Below are 13,941 nucleotides of genomic sequence, written 5' to 3'. Positions count from 1 at the left end.
ATGGTGCCGGTTAAACACCTGCCAGAATTGTCAGCTCAAGTTTTCAACTTCATTATTGAAATGCAAGCAAAATCAGTTTATAACATCAACTGTGAATGGCCAAACAGAAACCAACCCCATTTTTTTAGCTAATGACAATCAGTTGTGTAAATTACTTCAGTAACCGCTATGTGATTATGATGTAATAGAGCAGCGAACACAACGTATACTGCAGGCTATGTCCACATTAATCTGGATAGATCTGAAAACTGCATTTTTGTTTTAAAACGCTCTCCCGTCTATACTGCCGTTTTCAAAAAAATTGATCGTCCACACTGAAATGGCAGAAAACACTTTTAAGCCTATAATGTACATGTGTAAAAGTGTAAGCAGCTTTGGCCCGTGTCATCTCAGTCAGGCGTTTATTTAAGAATGCAATCTGAAGGTTGTACAGAGTGACGTTAATCTTTAACAAAGCTATCAAACTGGATAGCAGGCACAACAACTGCAGTACCATCTTGTTTGAGCTGAGTGGGTCATATGACCAAAAATGTAATTGTTTTTGAATATCTATTTTTTCAGTCCACACTACAAAGTGGAAACGGCATTTTCTTATTTCAAATGCTGTCTCAGTGTGGACAGAAGGCCAAAAAAGTAGAGAAAAAGAAGCGTTTTCAAATATATCCAGATTAATGTGGATGTATGCACAGTTGTAATTAAACTACAGAGTGACCCAATAGTCTCCATCCAACACCACGTCAGTTGTGCTTTCGTCAGTGGATGTCCGTGGACTTCTCGGTTGGTCCGCTTCACTTCGTCTTTTTGAATTTGTTAATACGTTTGGCAGGAGTGTTGTGTGTGTGTGTGTGTGTGTGTGTGTGTGTGTGTGTGTGTGTGTGTGTGTGTGTGTGTGTGATGTGCTCGCCATGTTTCCTGTTAAAGTCCATCGTAACCTTGCAACAGCTTCCCGATCCAGCCATGAGAATGATTCTTAAAGGCTATCTGAAAAAATATATATTATATAAACTAAATATGAATTTTTTGGAAGATATTAAAAGTTAATTTCCACTTTTGTATGGAGACTTGTGGGTCATCCTGTATTTGTCAGACCAGTTCTGCCTGTAAGCTCTTGAAGAACCTGCATTTATGTGTACACCATGGAACACTGCACTTCCTATATGTGATGCTATTGGTATTGAATTCTGCAATAATAAATGTATTTCTTTATTTCCTATTACTGCCTTTTATTTTGATTTTTCTTCATTTCTCAGTTATGCTAATAATCCAAGTGTGAATTCACCCAAACCGCACTCAATAACATCAAACACAGTGGTAAAGTAATAAAACAAGCAAAAGTGAATATCTTTCTTTATGCTTTTGAAGCCTACGTCTTACACAGAGAAAATGACAAACTGCAGCTATTTAAAATAAATGACAGTGAGGGTGTCTAATACTTTTAACAGACAACGAAAAAATCTTAATGTATTTAATGTCATAACCTGTCACATCCTTTACTTTAGGTTTTATAGCCAAATTGTACAGTTTCCATAATTTTTCCATCATACTGCCTGCACCATCTGGTTATCATAACATTAGGCACTTAAAAAAAAACCCATCTGCTTCTGCTACAGATAGCTGACAAATTGAAGGAAAAATCAACATAAAGTATCTCAGTAAGATATTGGGTCACTATGAGCTGCCAGAACAGCTTCAATGCACCTTGGCATAAATTCTAGTCTCTGAAACTACTGGAGGAATGAACATCATTCTTCCAAAAAATATTCCCTCAGCTAGTGTTTTGCTGATGGAGATTGAGAGAGCTGTCTAACATGTCTGTCCAAAATCTCCCGTAGATGTTCAACTGGATTGAGATCTGGTGATCGTTTGATTCTCATCAAACCATTCGGTGAGCTCTCGTGCCCATTGAATGGGGGGCATTATCATCCTGGAAGAGACCACGCCCATCAGAATAAAAATGTTTAATCGAAGATCAGAACTTTATTGATTTTCCTCTTAAGAGAACATGTGTACCCAAACCACATCAGAAAAATGCCTCCCAAAGTACACTACATGGCTAGCAGTACGTAGACACCGGACCATCATACCCGTATATGCTTGTTGACCATTTAATTCCAAAGTTAGCCCCCTCCTTGTTGAACAGCCTCCATTCTTTTGAGAAGGCTTTCCACTACATTATGGAACATTGCTGTGGGAATTTCTGCTCATTCAGCCACAAGAGCACTAATGAGGTCAGGCGCTGATGTTGGGTATGGAATCCTGATGCACAGTCAACATTCCAGTTAATCCAAAAGATGTTCAATGGCGTTGAGGTCAGGGTTCTGTGCAGGGCACTCAAGTTCTTCCACTTTAAGCTTAGCAAACCATGTCTTCATGGATCTCACTTTGTGCACAGGGGCATTGTCTTGCTGGGCCACGTTTGAGTCTCTTAGTTCCTATGAAGGGAAATTGCAAAGACATCTAGACAATTACGTGCTCTCAACTTTGCAGCAACAGTTTGGGGAAGAACCACATATGCATTTGTGTTGGTCATGTGTCCACATATTTTTGGCCATATAGTGTATAACAGAGCCACCAGTTTTTCTGGTGTTCAAACTACTTAAAACCAACTTCCTTCATGCGGTTACTGAAGTAAACCACTTCTACCATGGACTGAGGAGCTTCTCTAACTCCACATCTTCAAAATCCTTACCACTCAATTAAATGCAAGCAGGTTTTGTAGCAGTCTTTATTTGTGTCCATGAAAATGAGGCCTTGTGAAAATATTATGACAGAAAAGACATTTCATTTCAGTTGTTCTTAACACAAGTTCAGAATCAAGAATAAAGTAATGTCTTTAAGAGATCCATACACAAGTCACTGCCAACCGAGGAGGGTCAAGGCTAGCATGGCGTTTTTAGAGAAACATGAAGCCAGCCACCTTTTCAAAATGCTGCTCATGTTACATTAGAGGGTGAACCCACTTGGAGGAAAGCACTAACTACCCTCTTTCACATACATGAGCTCACAGATTTGGTTACTGTCAGTCAGGCTGGCAGGCAGGAGAAAGTAATGGGTAATTTTGCTCTCTTGGACTTGGACTGATTCTAAGCACACACAGAAGACTCTAGAAATATTTGTACAAAATTTCACTTGAGTTAATAGCATTCACTCATGGCATAAAAAAGGGTAAAGACATTTTCCAACATGTTGATGAGCAGTGTAGCATGAGTGATCTTCAAAACTAGGACACACAGCTGTGTTTGCACTGGCTGCCTGTCACCTTCAGCACCAGCTGAGCTCATCAGTTTCAGTGTAGATTTATATGAAGTGTATCAAGACCTTTTTAATTGCCTATATTTAAAACCAGTCGAGATGATCTAGAAACAAGTGTAGTGATCAGTCAAAAAGAAAAATGTTGATCACTGACATGATGATGGTACTTAACATATTTCTACTATGGTCATAAGGCACAAAAGCACACATGTACTTTTTTCCCTTTTACACTGAAATAGTCCTGAAAATGTTGAATCCTGACAGTGCTGTGGAGATGAGAGTTCCTTGGATCTGTGGGTGCCAGTGGAGCTCCTTGACCTCTGTCTGGCCCTGATGCAAGAACAGCAGCTGTGGTGGGAGCTTCTTTAAGCTGTCAGCTTGTTCACCCATGTCACATGACTCCACCGACAGATCCCATTGGCTGATGACATCGTCTGCTCCAGAGGCGGCAAACACGCTGGAGTCGATGGGGCTCCATTCCACTGATGCGATAGGGGCACTGTGCTGCTTGAAGCTGGCCACTGGACGCCCAGACTGAGAGAGAAAAGAATGAACAAAGTAGGGAAAGGAATAATATGGGAAATGGAAAAAATAAGAGAAAATGGAGAGGGTGGACCAACAGAAGAACAAACAAGATCGCCGAGATAATGTTGAAAGCACACTCGTTTAATCCATGCGCATGATAATCTGCTCTCATATTCCTTCTGTTCACATACAAAAATGCATGTGTGCTCAAATCTACCATGTTTGTGCAGAAATACTGTACAATAATTAACCAAGGTCACCAGAAACCTTCTGGTTACCATGAAGAAAAATGTTTGTTCTCAGCTTGACATGGTGATTTGGTATACCGTAACATTGTTGCATAAAAAATTAATAAGACCACAACACGGGTAGAGATGATTTGCATTACAGCTGCACAAATTTGTGTGTGTGCATACACAGTGAGTAAAGCAGGACTAATATTTGCATCTATATTTTTGTATGATGGGAAAATGGAATCCGTAAGCGTAGAAGGGATCCTGTGCACGGATTGAACTGTTGTGCACTTGACTTCCAACAGTGAAATAACACCCAGTTGGAGAGGTTTTAGTGTTAGGTCAGTGCATGAAATGTGGCAGTCATTTGATTTCACACAATGTCCCCAGAATTACTGGCACCCTTGGTAAAGATGATCTGGAAAATCAGCTTGATTATACCTGGATCAGCAAGACAAGGCAAAATGATCCAAATAAAACAAGAAATATTCCCAAAAACTCATGCTGCCATTATTGGCACCACTGCACCTTTTCAAAGATAACAGCACTGAAACTTTTTATAATGCTGAATGAGATACTTGAAGGTGCGTAAAAGGATCCAAGACTATTTCTCACTACAAAACCTCTCCACATCCTTCAGAGGCCTTCCTGATAGACACTTCCCTTCAGTTCTCAGTAAGCTTTATTTCATGATGGCATGTATCCTAACCATGAGCTCATTTTAAACCTATTGCCAAAAGTTCCTTTTTTAAAGTCCAGTAATGTTTGGCAAACTGCGGACACTTACATTTGTGACATGACGACAGCGGGGGATTTCTTAAGACAAGTCTTATAAATAGTTGGCAAAGATGTAGAGTCTAATTCTGCTTTTGGGCACGACTTCTCCCCAGGATGCAACCAACGCCTGCAATTGTCCAATTGTGATCTATGGAGAACGTTTTTTCCTCGCAAACGTTCTTACACCTGCTTCCTTTTGTAAGAGTGTCCCCTCAGATTTAGCCGTTTGAAAATTCTTAGCAATTGTCCAAATAGTGAAGACAATTGTTTTAAAATAGTGAAGCTGTATTTGTAGATATTGCCAAATTTAAGATAGCCAGAAACTTTTATCATCATTTGTGCATCATCTCATGTTGAATGATAACTACATGTGTTTGGTCTATGCATCACCTCATATTTATAGCTCAGTGAAACTGGATGGATGACCAGCTCATAAAGACTCAGGTGTGCTAAAAGGTAAAACATTAAATAGAATGATTGGATTGTACTCATTTTAGGGTAATCAAGGTGAGAAACAGACAAAACATTTCATGTAACCTTTGCCCTGAGAACAAGTTTCTTTTTCTTTCTTTTTTTTCAAACCATGGACCAGAAACCACCTTGGTTACATTAGTTTCTTATTGTACGATATATCGGAAACACTGGAGTTCCATCTAAGTGTTTGTGGCTTCAATTAATACAGTAATTGTACAGAAATTGCTCACCTGGAACTGCCTCAAGTCCCACACCTTCAGAAGCCCATCATCCCCTCCAGATAACAGGAATGGTTCAGTCCGATTCCAACTGATGACGTTGACGTCTGACGAATGAGCCTCATTGGTGGAAAGCATCGATTTTGGAGGAGCTCTGATATCCCAAATGCGAATGGACTGATCCACTGAGCAGGAGGCGAAAACCTGAGAGTCAGAATAAAACAACCAGTCATGATAAAAAGTTTTAACTGTGTTTTACAGGTGAAACAATTACTGTGTATTAAAGTATTAATAAGTCACAACTGACAATTGTTGTTGCCTTTATTGACTTACTGTTGCTTCAGTAGGTGACCACTGGAGGTCCTCCACAGACTTGGTATGAGAGCTAAAAGGCCGCTGGTCAATCTTCCAGGAAGTTCCACCCTCTCGTGGCTCCCACACGTGAATGTTCTTCTTGCAGTCTCCACTCACAAGCCGGCCTTGGAGGCAAAGTGTGACGACATTAATGACATTAATAGAGTGTAAAGAGGGATTATTTTTATTTCCATCTGGGACACAAAAGAGCCAATTTAATTCCACTGTGCTAACTGACCTGGTACTTTTGGAGACCAGTCGATGGCAAAGCCTTCTGTCATGTGACCTGAGAAACTGAACAAAGGTGTGGCCTCCTTATTCTGTTTAATAAACGCTGCCATGGCAGCAGAGCTGTGAACTGCTTCCAGTTGTGGCCGAAGATCAAAAATTTCCACCTGACCTTTCTCACACCAGACAGCAGCCAATGACTGCTCACCATTCTGGGTCACCTGAGTCACGAAAACAGAGGCAAAATGTATTAAGAAATATATATATATATATATATATATATATATATATATATATATATATATATATATATATATATATATATATATATATAAAGGCCCTTTTCTGTTGAATGACTTTAGAACCAAGGACCCATTTTTATTATCTGTTTATAAAAAGTTTACAGAAGTGTCCATTCAGTGCAACTAAAACAACTGAAAGAATCATAATCAGTCAGTCACTCACTCTGACTCTATTTATTCCTCCATAATGGGGCACCATGGCCAACTCCATCTGTGGCTTCTTCTCATCATCCTCATCTTCATCACTCTCATCACTGCTCGCTTCCTCCTCCTCGTTTGCTTTTTCAATGCCATACAGGTTGTGTATGCGCATGACAATGAGTCTGGACAGAAACAGAAAAACAGGCGAATCTATTTCTTTTAACCTATGGCCAGTTATACAAGCATTTACAAATGGAAAATTGTAATCAAATGCACAACAGCCAAAATATTACTTCTACAGATTTGAGCTCTAGTGCCACCCATGACCGGGTGTTTGAAATATAAAGTACAGCGTGCATACAGTTTTTATTTGTTGGTCTGTGAAATGAACTGACCTGTTACTGAGAGCTGTGTCTGCTTGGGTACCTGCACACAGCAGCATAGACAGGGGAAACATTTCTCTTCCTTCTCCCTCAGCATCACGTAATACATCAAAACTCAAACAAGGGGCACCTGGAAAAAGAAACTTTAGGTGATTACACTGAGACGTGTGACTTGTGTAAACCGTCAATAAAAACTTAGGAACTACAGCTCTAAAATGTGACAAAGCAATTTTGATCTTTAAAAGGGAGCCCAATAAATGTGTGTTTTGGTTGAGGCTCATTTTACTAATCCAGATATTGTTTTAGAGCTTATTTTTTCTATGCCAAGGATGTGAATGCATACTCCAGTTTTTTCAAGCGACAGCATGGCCTTGCTAGGGAAACCAATAGGGAAGCCATGTGGAATTATATTTCAAACACTGAAGGGCAAACTTAAGGGAAATTACTTCCAGCAAAATCAAAGAAATATTAGATTTCCTTCTCAGCATATGAGGTGTGCATTCAACTATGTATGATATCAATGCAATAAAGCTACGCACTAGAAATTAGGCTGATGGCTTCTTGTCAAGTATATGCTCACAACAAGCAACACACAGCACCTACATCTACTACCAGGAGGGTATTCCAGAAAGCAAGGTTATCTTAACTTTACATAAACCCTGACCTCTAGGTTGATTAACTCAAATTATGCTTACTCTGGGCTTTCTGGTCCCAGAACACCTGTGAGGAGTAAGTTCAATCAACCTCCTACTGGTAACTCGGAGTTAACGCATGTGGACGGTGAGTATATAAAGACCTTGTCAACGGTTCACAATTTCAGGAGTCACCATGGAAACCCAGGGTGAGGAAAAAGTGAGCTGCATACTTTAGCAAAGCAGAATTAGAGGTTTCAATGCATGCTTATGAGGAATATAAACCACTTATAACAAAAAAAGTAACACTGCTAAATCGGACAGAGAGTTGGCTTGGAAAAAAGTAACGGATTAAGTAAATGCGAGAGTTTGTGTGTTCATAAATATCTGAAAACTTTCCTTTCATTATGAAGCAAAACCGAACACTGATCCTATTCGACCCGTGCCATAACACTTAATAGATATGCCTTTACTTTTAGCCCTCCATCAATTTATTAACATAGTACTATGTACAAATAATATAATAGGCTTTACATTTTATCAGGTGTAATACTTAAGGACCCAAGACAAAATGAAACAAACATTCTCCAAAAAGATATTTCATAAATTTCCTAAATTGTAACCCAAGTAATTGGCCCAACCTTCTATAATAACTTTTCTCTCTGGTCGATATAGGCACAGGAAAAAGACCCACAAAATGGATGGGGGACCACCAGCACCTTCAATAACTCCAGCTGAGGAGCTGGTACTGTTCCTTTATCAAAGTTTCCAGTGCTTTAAGTGATTTATCCTTAAACAATCAAGATAACAATAAACACTGCCATAGTCTAAAAAATAATTTTTAAAATAACACCTTTTGGCAATGTTTCACTTGTGTATTATGCATGCTTATTTTATTTTACTGCATATGGTGTGTACTGTAATCTTAATTTAGTGCCACTACTAGATATTCCTTATGTCTTTGTATATTAGTTGTATTTGTTTGAGAATGTACATTGAGCATCTGATTTCATTTTCTTACACTTGCTAATGGACACACTGTATTAATTGACCCTTCTGCAACAGCACATACTGCCACAGTTGTAAGTGATTATTGTGTTCAGGTATTGTTTGTTTGCTAGACCATTAGTAATGTGTACTGTACGATGAAGATGAAGAGATCACCTCTGCTATGACAGAGGTACAAACTGAAGATGCTGGGAGGCCCACAGAGGTATAACATAATGCGTTCCCTTTATTTAAAGATGTGTGATTATTAAAACTTTGTCATTGTCCCCTTAAAGATTACGGCTGGGGATTCCTGTACAGAAGAGGGTCCATCTACCTCGACACAGAATCTTGGCAGTGTAAAAATTTGTTTGCAGTTGTCCTGATTAAAAATATTTGGTCTGTGTATGTATTACAGACATTTATGTTATCAGTCATATTGAATTATGATTGTCTTCCTAGCTGCCTGCAAAGGAGCGGTATCTTCAAATGAAAATTAGAGAAAGGGACATGGAGATGGACCTTCTACAACTTCAAATGGAAGGGAAAAAAAGGTGAACATAAAAAAAGGCCAGACTTGGAACTGAATTGCTGAAGCACTGGTAATGTTAGGCAAAGTATTTTCCTAGTGATGATTATTCTGGCATTTATTGCTGAATGGTAAAGCAATAAATAAAAATGTCTTTCAATTACACAAAATAAAGAAACAATAAACCACACAACTGTTTATTTTGTGCATTAGTCTTTTAATTAGAAGTGACTTTGGCAGATCACATCTCATAACACCCTGCAATCCCTTTAGTCCACTGGGTTAACTGTGGGTTCCTCCTGATCATCTTCATAAAGAGTGGGGGGCCTTGAAATATTCTGGTAATGTATACAGATCCTGGCCATTTTGCTTCCATGTTGGTGATGAGGTAGGATGCGTCACATATTACGCAGTTTGTGGGGACCAGTAATGATTGCATTTAATGCCTTAAACCTTGATTCAGCACCTAATATTCTACTGTTACCTGCACACTGATGCTATGGAATGACTTCCTATTAACATAGTCACCTTTATTGACTGAAGGAGCTTTAATAGTAATGTCAGTTCCATAAATTCATCCAATCACATTTGGGAAACCTGAAATTGCCAGGGAACTGCACAAAGGTGTGGAGGAACTGTTTGAGTGCAAGGCATACTTTACGAACGGCCCTACACACAGTTGCCTTTCCCATATGATCTGCATTGCCCATGCTATACAGAAAACTCCCTCAGGTAAAAACAAACAAAAAAAATGTAGAGCAATGCATAAACTGTGCTCAGGGTTAAGCACAGATCCACAATGTGTCACGTCGGTGATGTGGAGTTTCAAAAGGTTTGTTGGATATTGAAAACTGGATATTCTTCAAAAGGGTACGCCATGCTCTGTCAGCTCTCTGAAACAGACTAACACTGGAACATAACCTGCTTCAGAGTAGATTATGTTCAGAGAGTAAGTTGCTATGGCTACTTAGATACCCTGAAAGTTACCTCTGTTTTTGGAACTGAAAGTTGAGGTTCTCCGTTTACTCTGAGTAAATTTACCCAGGTAAGTCGCATAACCTGCTCTCTGGAATACCCCCCAGTACTGCATGGTAAAGGCTTGCTTATTACACACTAATAACTTTCTGCAAACACACACCCCCGACAGACTCTATCGATAATTACTTGTAACCCAGCATGTATATATTAATACTGCGAGTTTTGACTGACCCACCTGTCTGGCACTCGTGATACATGCGGTAAGCCGAGCGGTCCATCTCTAGCTCTTCTCCCGGCTGAAGCGGCTGAACGCCAGGCACATACACTTTAATCTCCCCTCCTTCTCCCCCCTGTCCTTCTTCTTCTTCCATCTCATCTTCATCACTGTCACCCGCTTCCATCTCATCAACTTCTTCATTTTCCTGAAGAAGCGTGTTTTCATCGGGCGCAGCCATTTTGAGAACAACTCAAGAAGCAGCCCAGGGCGCACTTCCGGTGACGTCACTTAAACTGCCACACCGGCATTGTAATGTTTCACAGTCTTTTTTTTCTAATATTTCTGCTTTTAAACTCATTAAATAAACCGGGTGAATTGAGATATATTATGACAGTTTGTGAATTTGTGGGGGGGGGGGGGCTATGAATATCTGAATTTTGTTATTTGTCATCTATCAGTTTCAGATTCAATTATTTTTAAAGGCTTTGTATATGACTGAGAAATTCATATTGTGTTGTGTTGCTTTTTAAAGGATTATTACATATATTGATGATTAAAAATAATTACAATTAGTCTGCAATAGGAGCAAATGAAAACCTTTATTAAAATAAACTATATACGCATTATGTAATAACAATTTACAAACAATTCTATTTACAGCTGTCATCTGTATATGCTCCTTATGCTACCGAAAGGAATAAAGTGATGGGGATCGGGATAAAGTACTGAGGGATAGGCTATAAAGGGATGAGTATTGAGGGATGAGGGATTTTACACTGGTCCTTTGGTCCTGGGCTCTCTGTAGAAATGAAGAAAAAAATAATAAATACGAAGTTTATTGAAAATACCAAAATTAATTTATACTCACTCATTGAGAGCTTGAGCAATGTAGGGAAGTAGTGATGGAAAAGAACACATATGAAATGCAACAGAGGAAGAAAAGATTAATTTTGGGGGTCTAATTATAGCAAGAATGTGTCAAAGTTGCTATCAGGAAATTTTTATGTACTGTATGTTCTACACTAATATATTTCTTTAGTAGCAACTCTTTCAAAGGGGTTTGTACGGCAGACGCTCCATATAATCTACACCAAATTATGAACAGGTTTACAAATGTGCTGTTATTTAATAAAAACAAAACATATAATTGCTGATATGGTGACATTTTCTGTAAGTGGATTTTTAAAATATATTTATGGAATGAATCTCGGGTGAATATGTCAATATGTCAATAGGGTCAATATGTTTTCTGCCACAGTGCAGGTGACTTTGTGCTTTGTTGTTGTTGTTTTCTTTACAGTGACATGACAAGCTGTTTGTTTTGCTTTATTAATGTTAAAAGAGATAGCAGGAACTACCAAATGACCTACAATATCAATTGTAAATTAAAAGAGATACCTTGCACTTATGTGTTAAAATGCATGCTAATGCAATTTTTTTCACTGCCCAATTGCCGGTTGTTGTTTTTATATTTGACCACTAAAACATTAACTGAAAGTATTCTGCACAAAAATGAAACAATCATCCTGAAGTCACCTGGTTGTTAGCTGCTGTCAGACGCATCACAATCTTCTTTCCAACCAATAACGAGAAGTTCTGGTTGTGGATACTGGCGAGCAGAGTCTGAAAATTAGAGAACACACAATATAAGTTAAAGCAGAGTGTAACGTACCTGAGTAACAACTGCAGGTAAACAAAGGATTTACTCACAGAGAACGCCTGAACACGCAGCTTCAGGCCGATGTCTGTAACCCCTCTGTCTGAAAGATGGTAGCTAAGAAATAAGAGGTGTAAATGCTTAGTGTATGTTAAACATACATTACACAATTACACCAACAAAAAGAAGAGGATGGTACCTAATAAAGGGAACCCCCAACTCCAAAAAAGCAAGGCTCTCCTCGTTCTCCTGCAAGCCAAATTTGCAATGGATCATTAAATCTCCCACAGTAAATTTTATAGCTGCACATTCAGGGGAATAGCAGCATATGTAGATATACATCAGCTCTGAAACATGGTATTACCTCAGAGTCTGGTTCACTCTCTGCATCATTGTAGGGAGCGTTACAGTTGTTTTCCTGCACCCAAGTTGTGTCCACTGGACCGATATACAGGAAAATGCAGGTAACCCTTTTCAAGGGTTGCGGTTAATTAAAAAAACAAAAACAAATATTGACAATGCAGACAAATGTACAACAGACAAAATTCCATAAGTTGCTATCTACATATACACATCATGACAGTATAATAAATTTACCACATAGTCCTCAAGTGGCACTGTGACAGTCTCCATGCGGTGACAGGAAATGAGTTCTGTAACACTCCCAGATAGACACTAAAGAAAACAATTTAAAGTGAACACAATTAGTCACTGCAATTAACAAAAGTTTTGTGTGATTCTACAACAAATAATCCCTTACCTGTATGCCAGTGAAACAAACCTCTGTGTTGATATGATAAGGGAATCCCTGCAAATAACAATTAGCTCAAGATCTATCAGAAAACTGTTCATCTAATAATCATTAGTGTCAGTTCTCTTCATCAGAGTAATAAAGTATGTGATTACCTCTTGATCCAAGTAGCGGGTCTTGGTGGTTTTAAACCAGCAGAGCCGACTCTCTGGACCCCTTATCATGCCGAGGAAGTACCTTAAAATGTCCACTGACTAGAAATAGAAAAAACAAAACCAAACATTAGAGCTTGTAAAGAAGAGTGTGTGTGTGTATTTCAGCTGCAGCACTGTACAATACCCCAGTCTGGGAGCTGAATAAGTAGAAGAGAGGAACTGAATGCTGCAACAGGCGCTGCTCATCTCACTGGCACTGAGAGGCTGTGAGAAGTAGAGCACAAAGATCATAAATGCTTCTTATCATAGCAGTTTCATACTAACACATCGAACATTCTGTCACTTTCTACACAGCAGAAACAACTTTGGAAAATTCAGTGCTAGACTTTAGTAAATAAATGAAAGGTTTGGTTACCAGAAGAACAGCTGACGGTTCATGGTGCTGTTCAATGAGAAGCAGCTGCAGACTTGTCTCAACAACCTTAACACACACACACACACACACACACACACACACACACACACACACACAGAGAGAGAGAGAGAGAGAGAGAGAGAGAGAGAGAGAGAGAGAGAGAGAGAGAGAGAGAGAGAGAGAGAGAGAGAGAGAGACACAGAAGCAACCTACAGGTTTCAAAGGTACATAAAATATAACTTTTTAATTGACACATATCTGGAGAACAGAGGGAGAATCTAACGATTCTTCCAGCACATTGACAGGCTCTGCAATAAATTAGGTTTACGTGACTCAGTTGCAATCAAAATTATTCAACCACCATTTCAAATCAGGTTTATTGTCAAAATGTACAGACTTTCAGCTGTTTGCAATGAACAAACCAAAAGAATCAATTGAAATAGTTCAAACAACGAATGCTTCAAGTGGTTTCCCCAAATTCAACTGAAAATGCTACTTATAATGACTTCTCCAGTTTCAAAATTATTCAGCCCCTTCATGGCAAGCATCTTTAGTACTTAGTAAAGCACCTTATTGCTGTTATGACCTGCTGCAAATGAGATTTATAGCTTCTGGCAGTGTTCCTGAGGAATCTTAGCCCATTCTTCATGAGTAATGGCCTCCAGTTCAGTAGTGTTCTTGGGTTTGTGTACTGCAACCGCCTTCTTCAAATTCCATAGAGATTTTCTATGTG

The 13,941-nt window shown here is 39.0% G+C and overlaps 1 protein-coding gene and 2 long non-coding RNA genes across 3 annotated transcripts; all 3 read right to left on the bottom strand.

The window, feature by feature from the left end:
* Positions 1-2,707: 2,707 nt before the first annotated feature.
* Positions 2,708-10,506, bottom strand: grwd1 (glutamate-rich WD repeat containing 1). Its single transcript, XM_017470772.3, has 7 exons — positions 10,249-10,506; positions 6,900-7,017; positions 6,527-6,686; positions 6,072-6,282; positions 5,813-5,958; positions 5,492-5,683; positions 2,708-3,786 (listed from the first exon to the last, which is right to left on the bottom strand). Exons 1-7 carry the CDS (start codon positions 10,466-10,468, stop codon positions 3,478-3,480), a joined length of 1,356 nt encoding a protein of 451 aa, XP_017326261.1. The 5' UTR covers positions 10,469-10,506; the 3' UTR covers positions 2,708-3,477.
* Positions 10,507-10,820: 314 nt separating this feature from the next.
* On the bottom strand, positions 10,821-12,383 carry LOC108263255 (uncharacterized). The gene is made up of 5 exons (XR_006983415.2): positions 12,252-12,383; positions 12,087-12,136; positions 11,941-12,004; positions 11,767-11,853; positions 10,821-11,029 (listed from the first exon to the last, which is right to left on the bottom strand). It is a non-coding gene; the product is annotated as an uncharacterized LOC108263255 (long non-coding RNA).
* Positions 12,384-12,488: 105 nt separating this feature from the next.
* LOC128633459 (uncharacterized) lies at positions 12,489-13,455 on the bottom strand. The gene is made up of 3 exons (XR_008396844.1): positions 13,209-13,455; positions 12,978-13,057; positions 12,489-12,892 (listed from the first exon to the last, which is right to left on the bottom strand). It is a non-coding gene; the product is annotated as an uncharacterized LOC128633459 (long non-coding RNA).
* Between the last annotated feature and the right edge of the window lie 486 nt (positions 13,456-13,941).

The sequence above is a fragment of the Ictalurus punctatus genome, chromosome 1, assembly GCF_001660625.3.
Source record: "Ictalurus punctatus breed USDA103 chromosome 1, Coco_2.0, whole genome shotgun sequence".
NCBI classification, from domain to species: domain Eukaryota; kingdom Metazoa; phylum Chordata; class Actinopteri; order Siluriformes; family Ictaluridae; genus Ictalurus; species Ictalurus punctatus.
The sequence above is the reverse complement of the archived record's forward strand: the minus strand, read 5'-3'. Positions and strand labels throughout refer to the sequence as shown.

Excerpts from the sequence above, each read along its gene's own strand:
- grwd1 (XM_017470772.3), bottom strand. The coding sequence starts at position 10,468 with ATGGCTGCGCCCGATGAAAACACGCTTCTTCAGGAAAATGAAGAAGTT. Across the intron at positions 7,018-10,248 it reads GTATCACGAGTGCCAGACAG|GTGCCCCTTGTTTGAGTTTT; the intron begins GTGGGTCAGTCA and ends TTCTTTTTCCAG. Across the intron at positions 5,959-6,071 it reads CTGGTCTCCAAAAGTACCAG|GCCGGCTTGTGAGTGGAGAC; the intron begins GTCAGTTAGCAC and ends TTTGCCTCCAAG.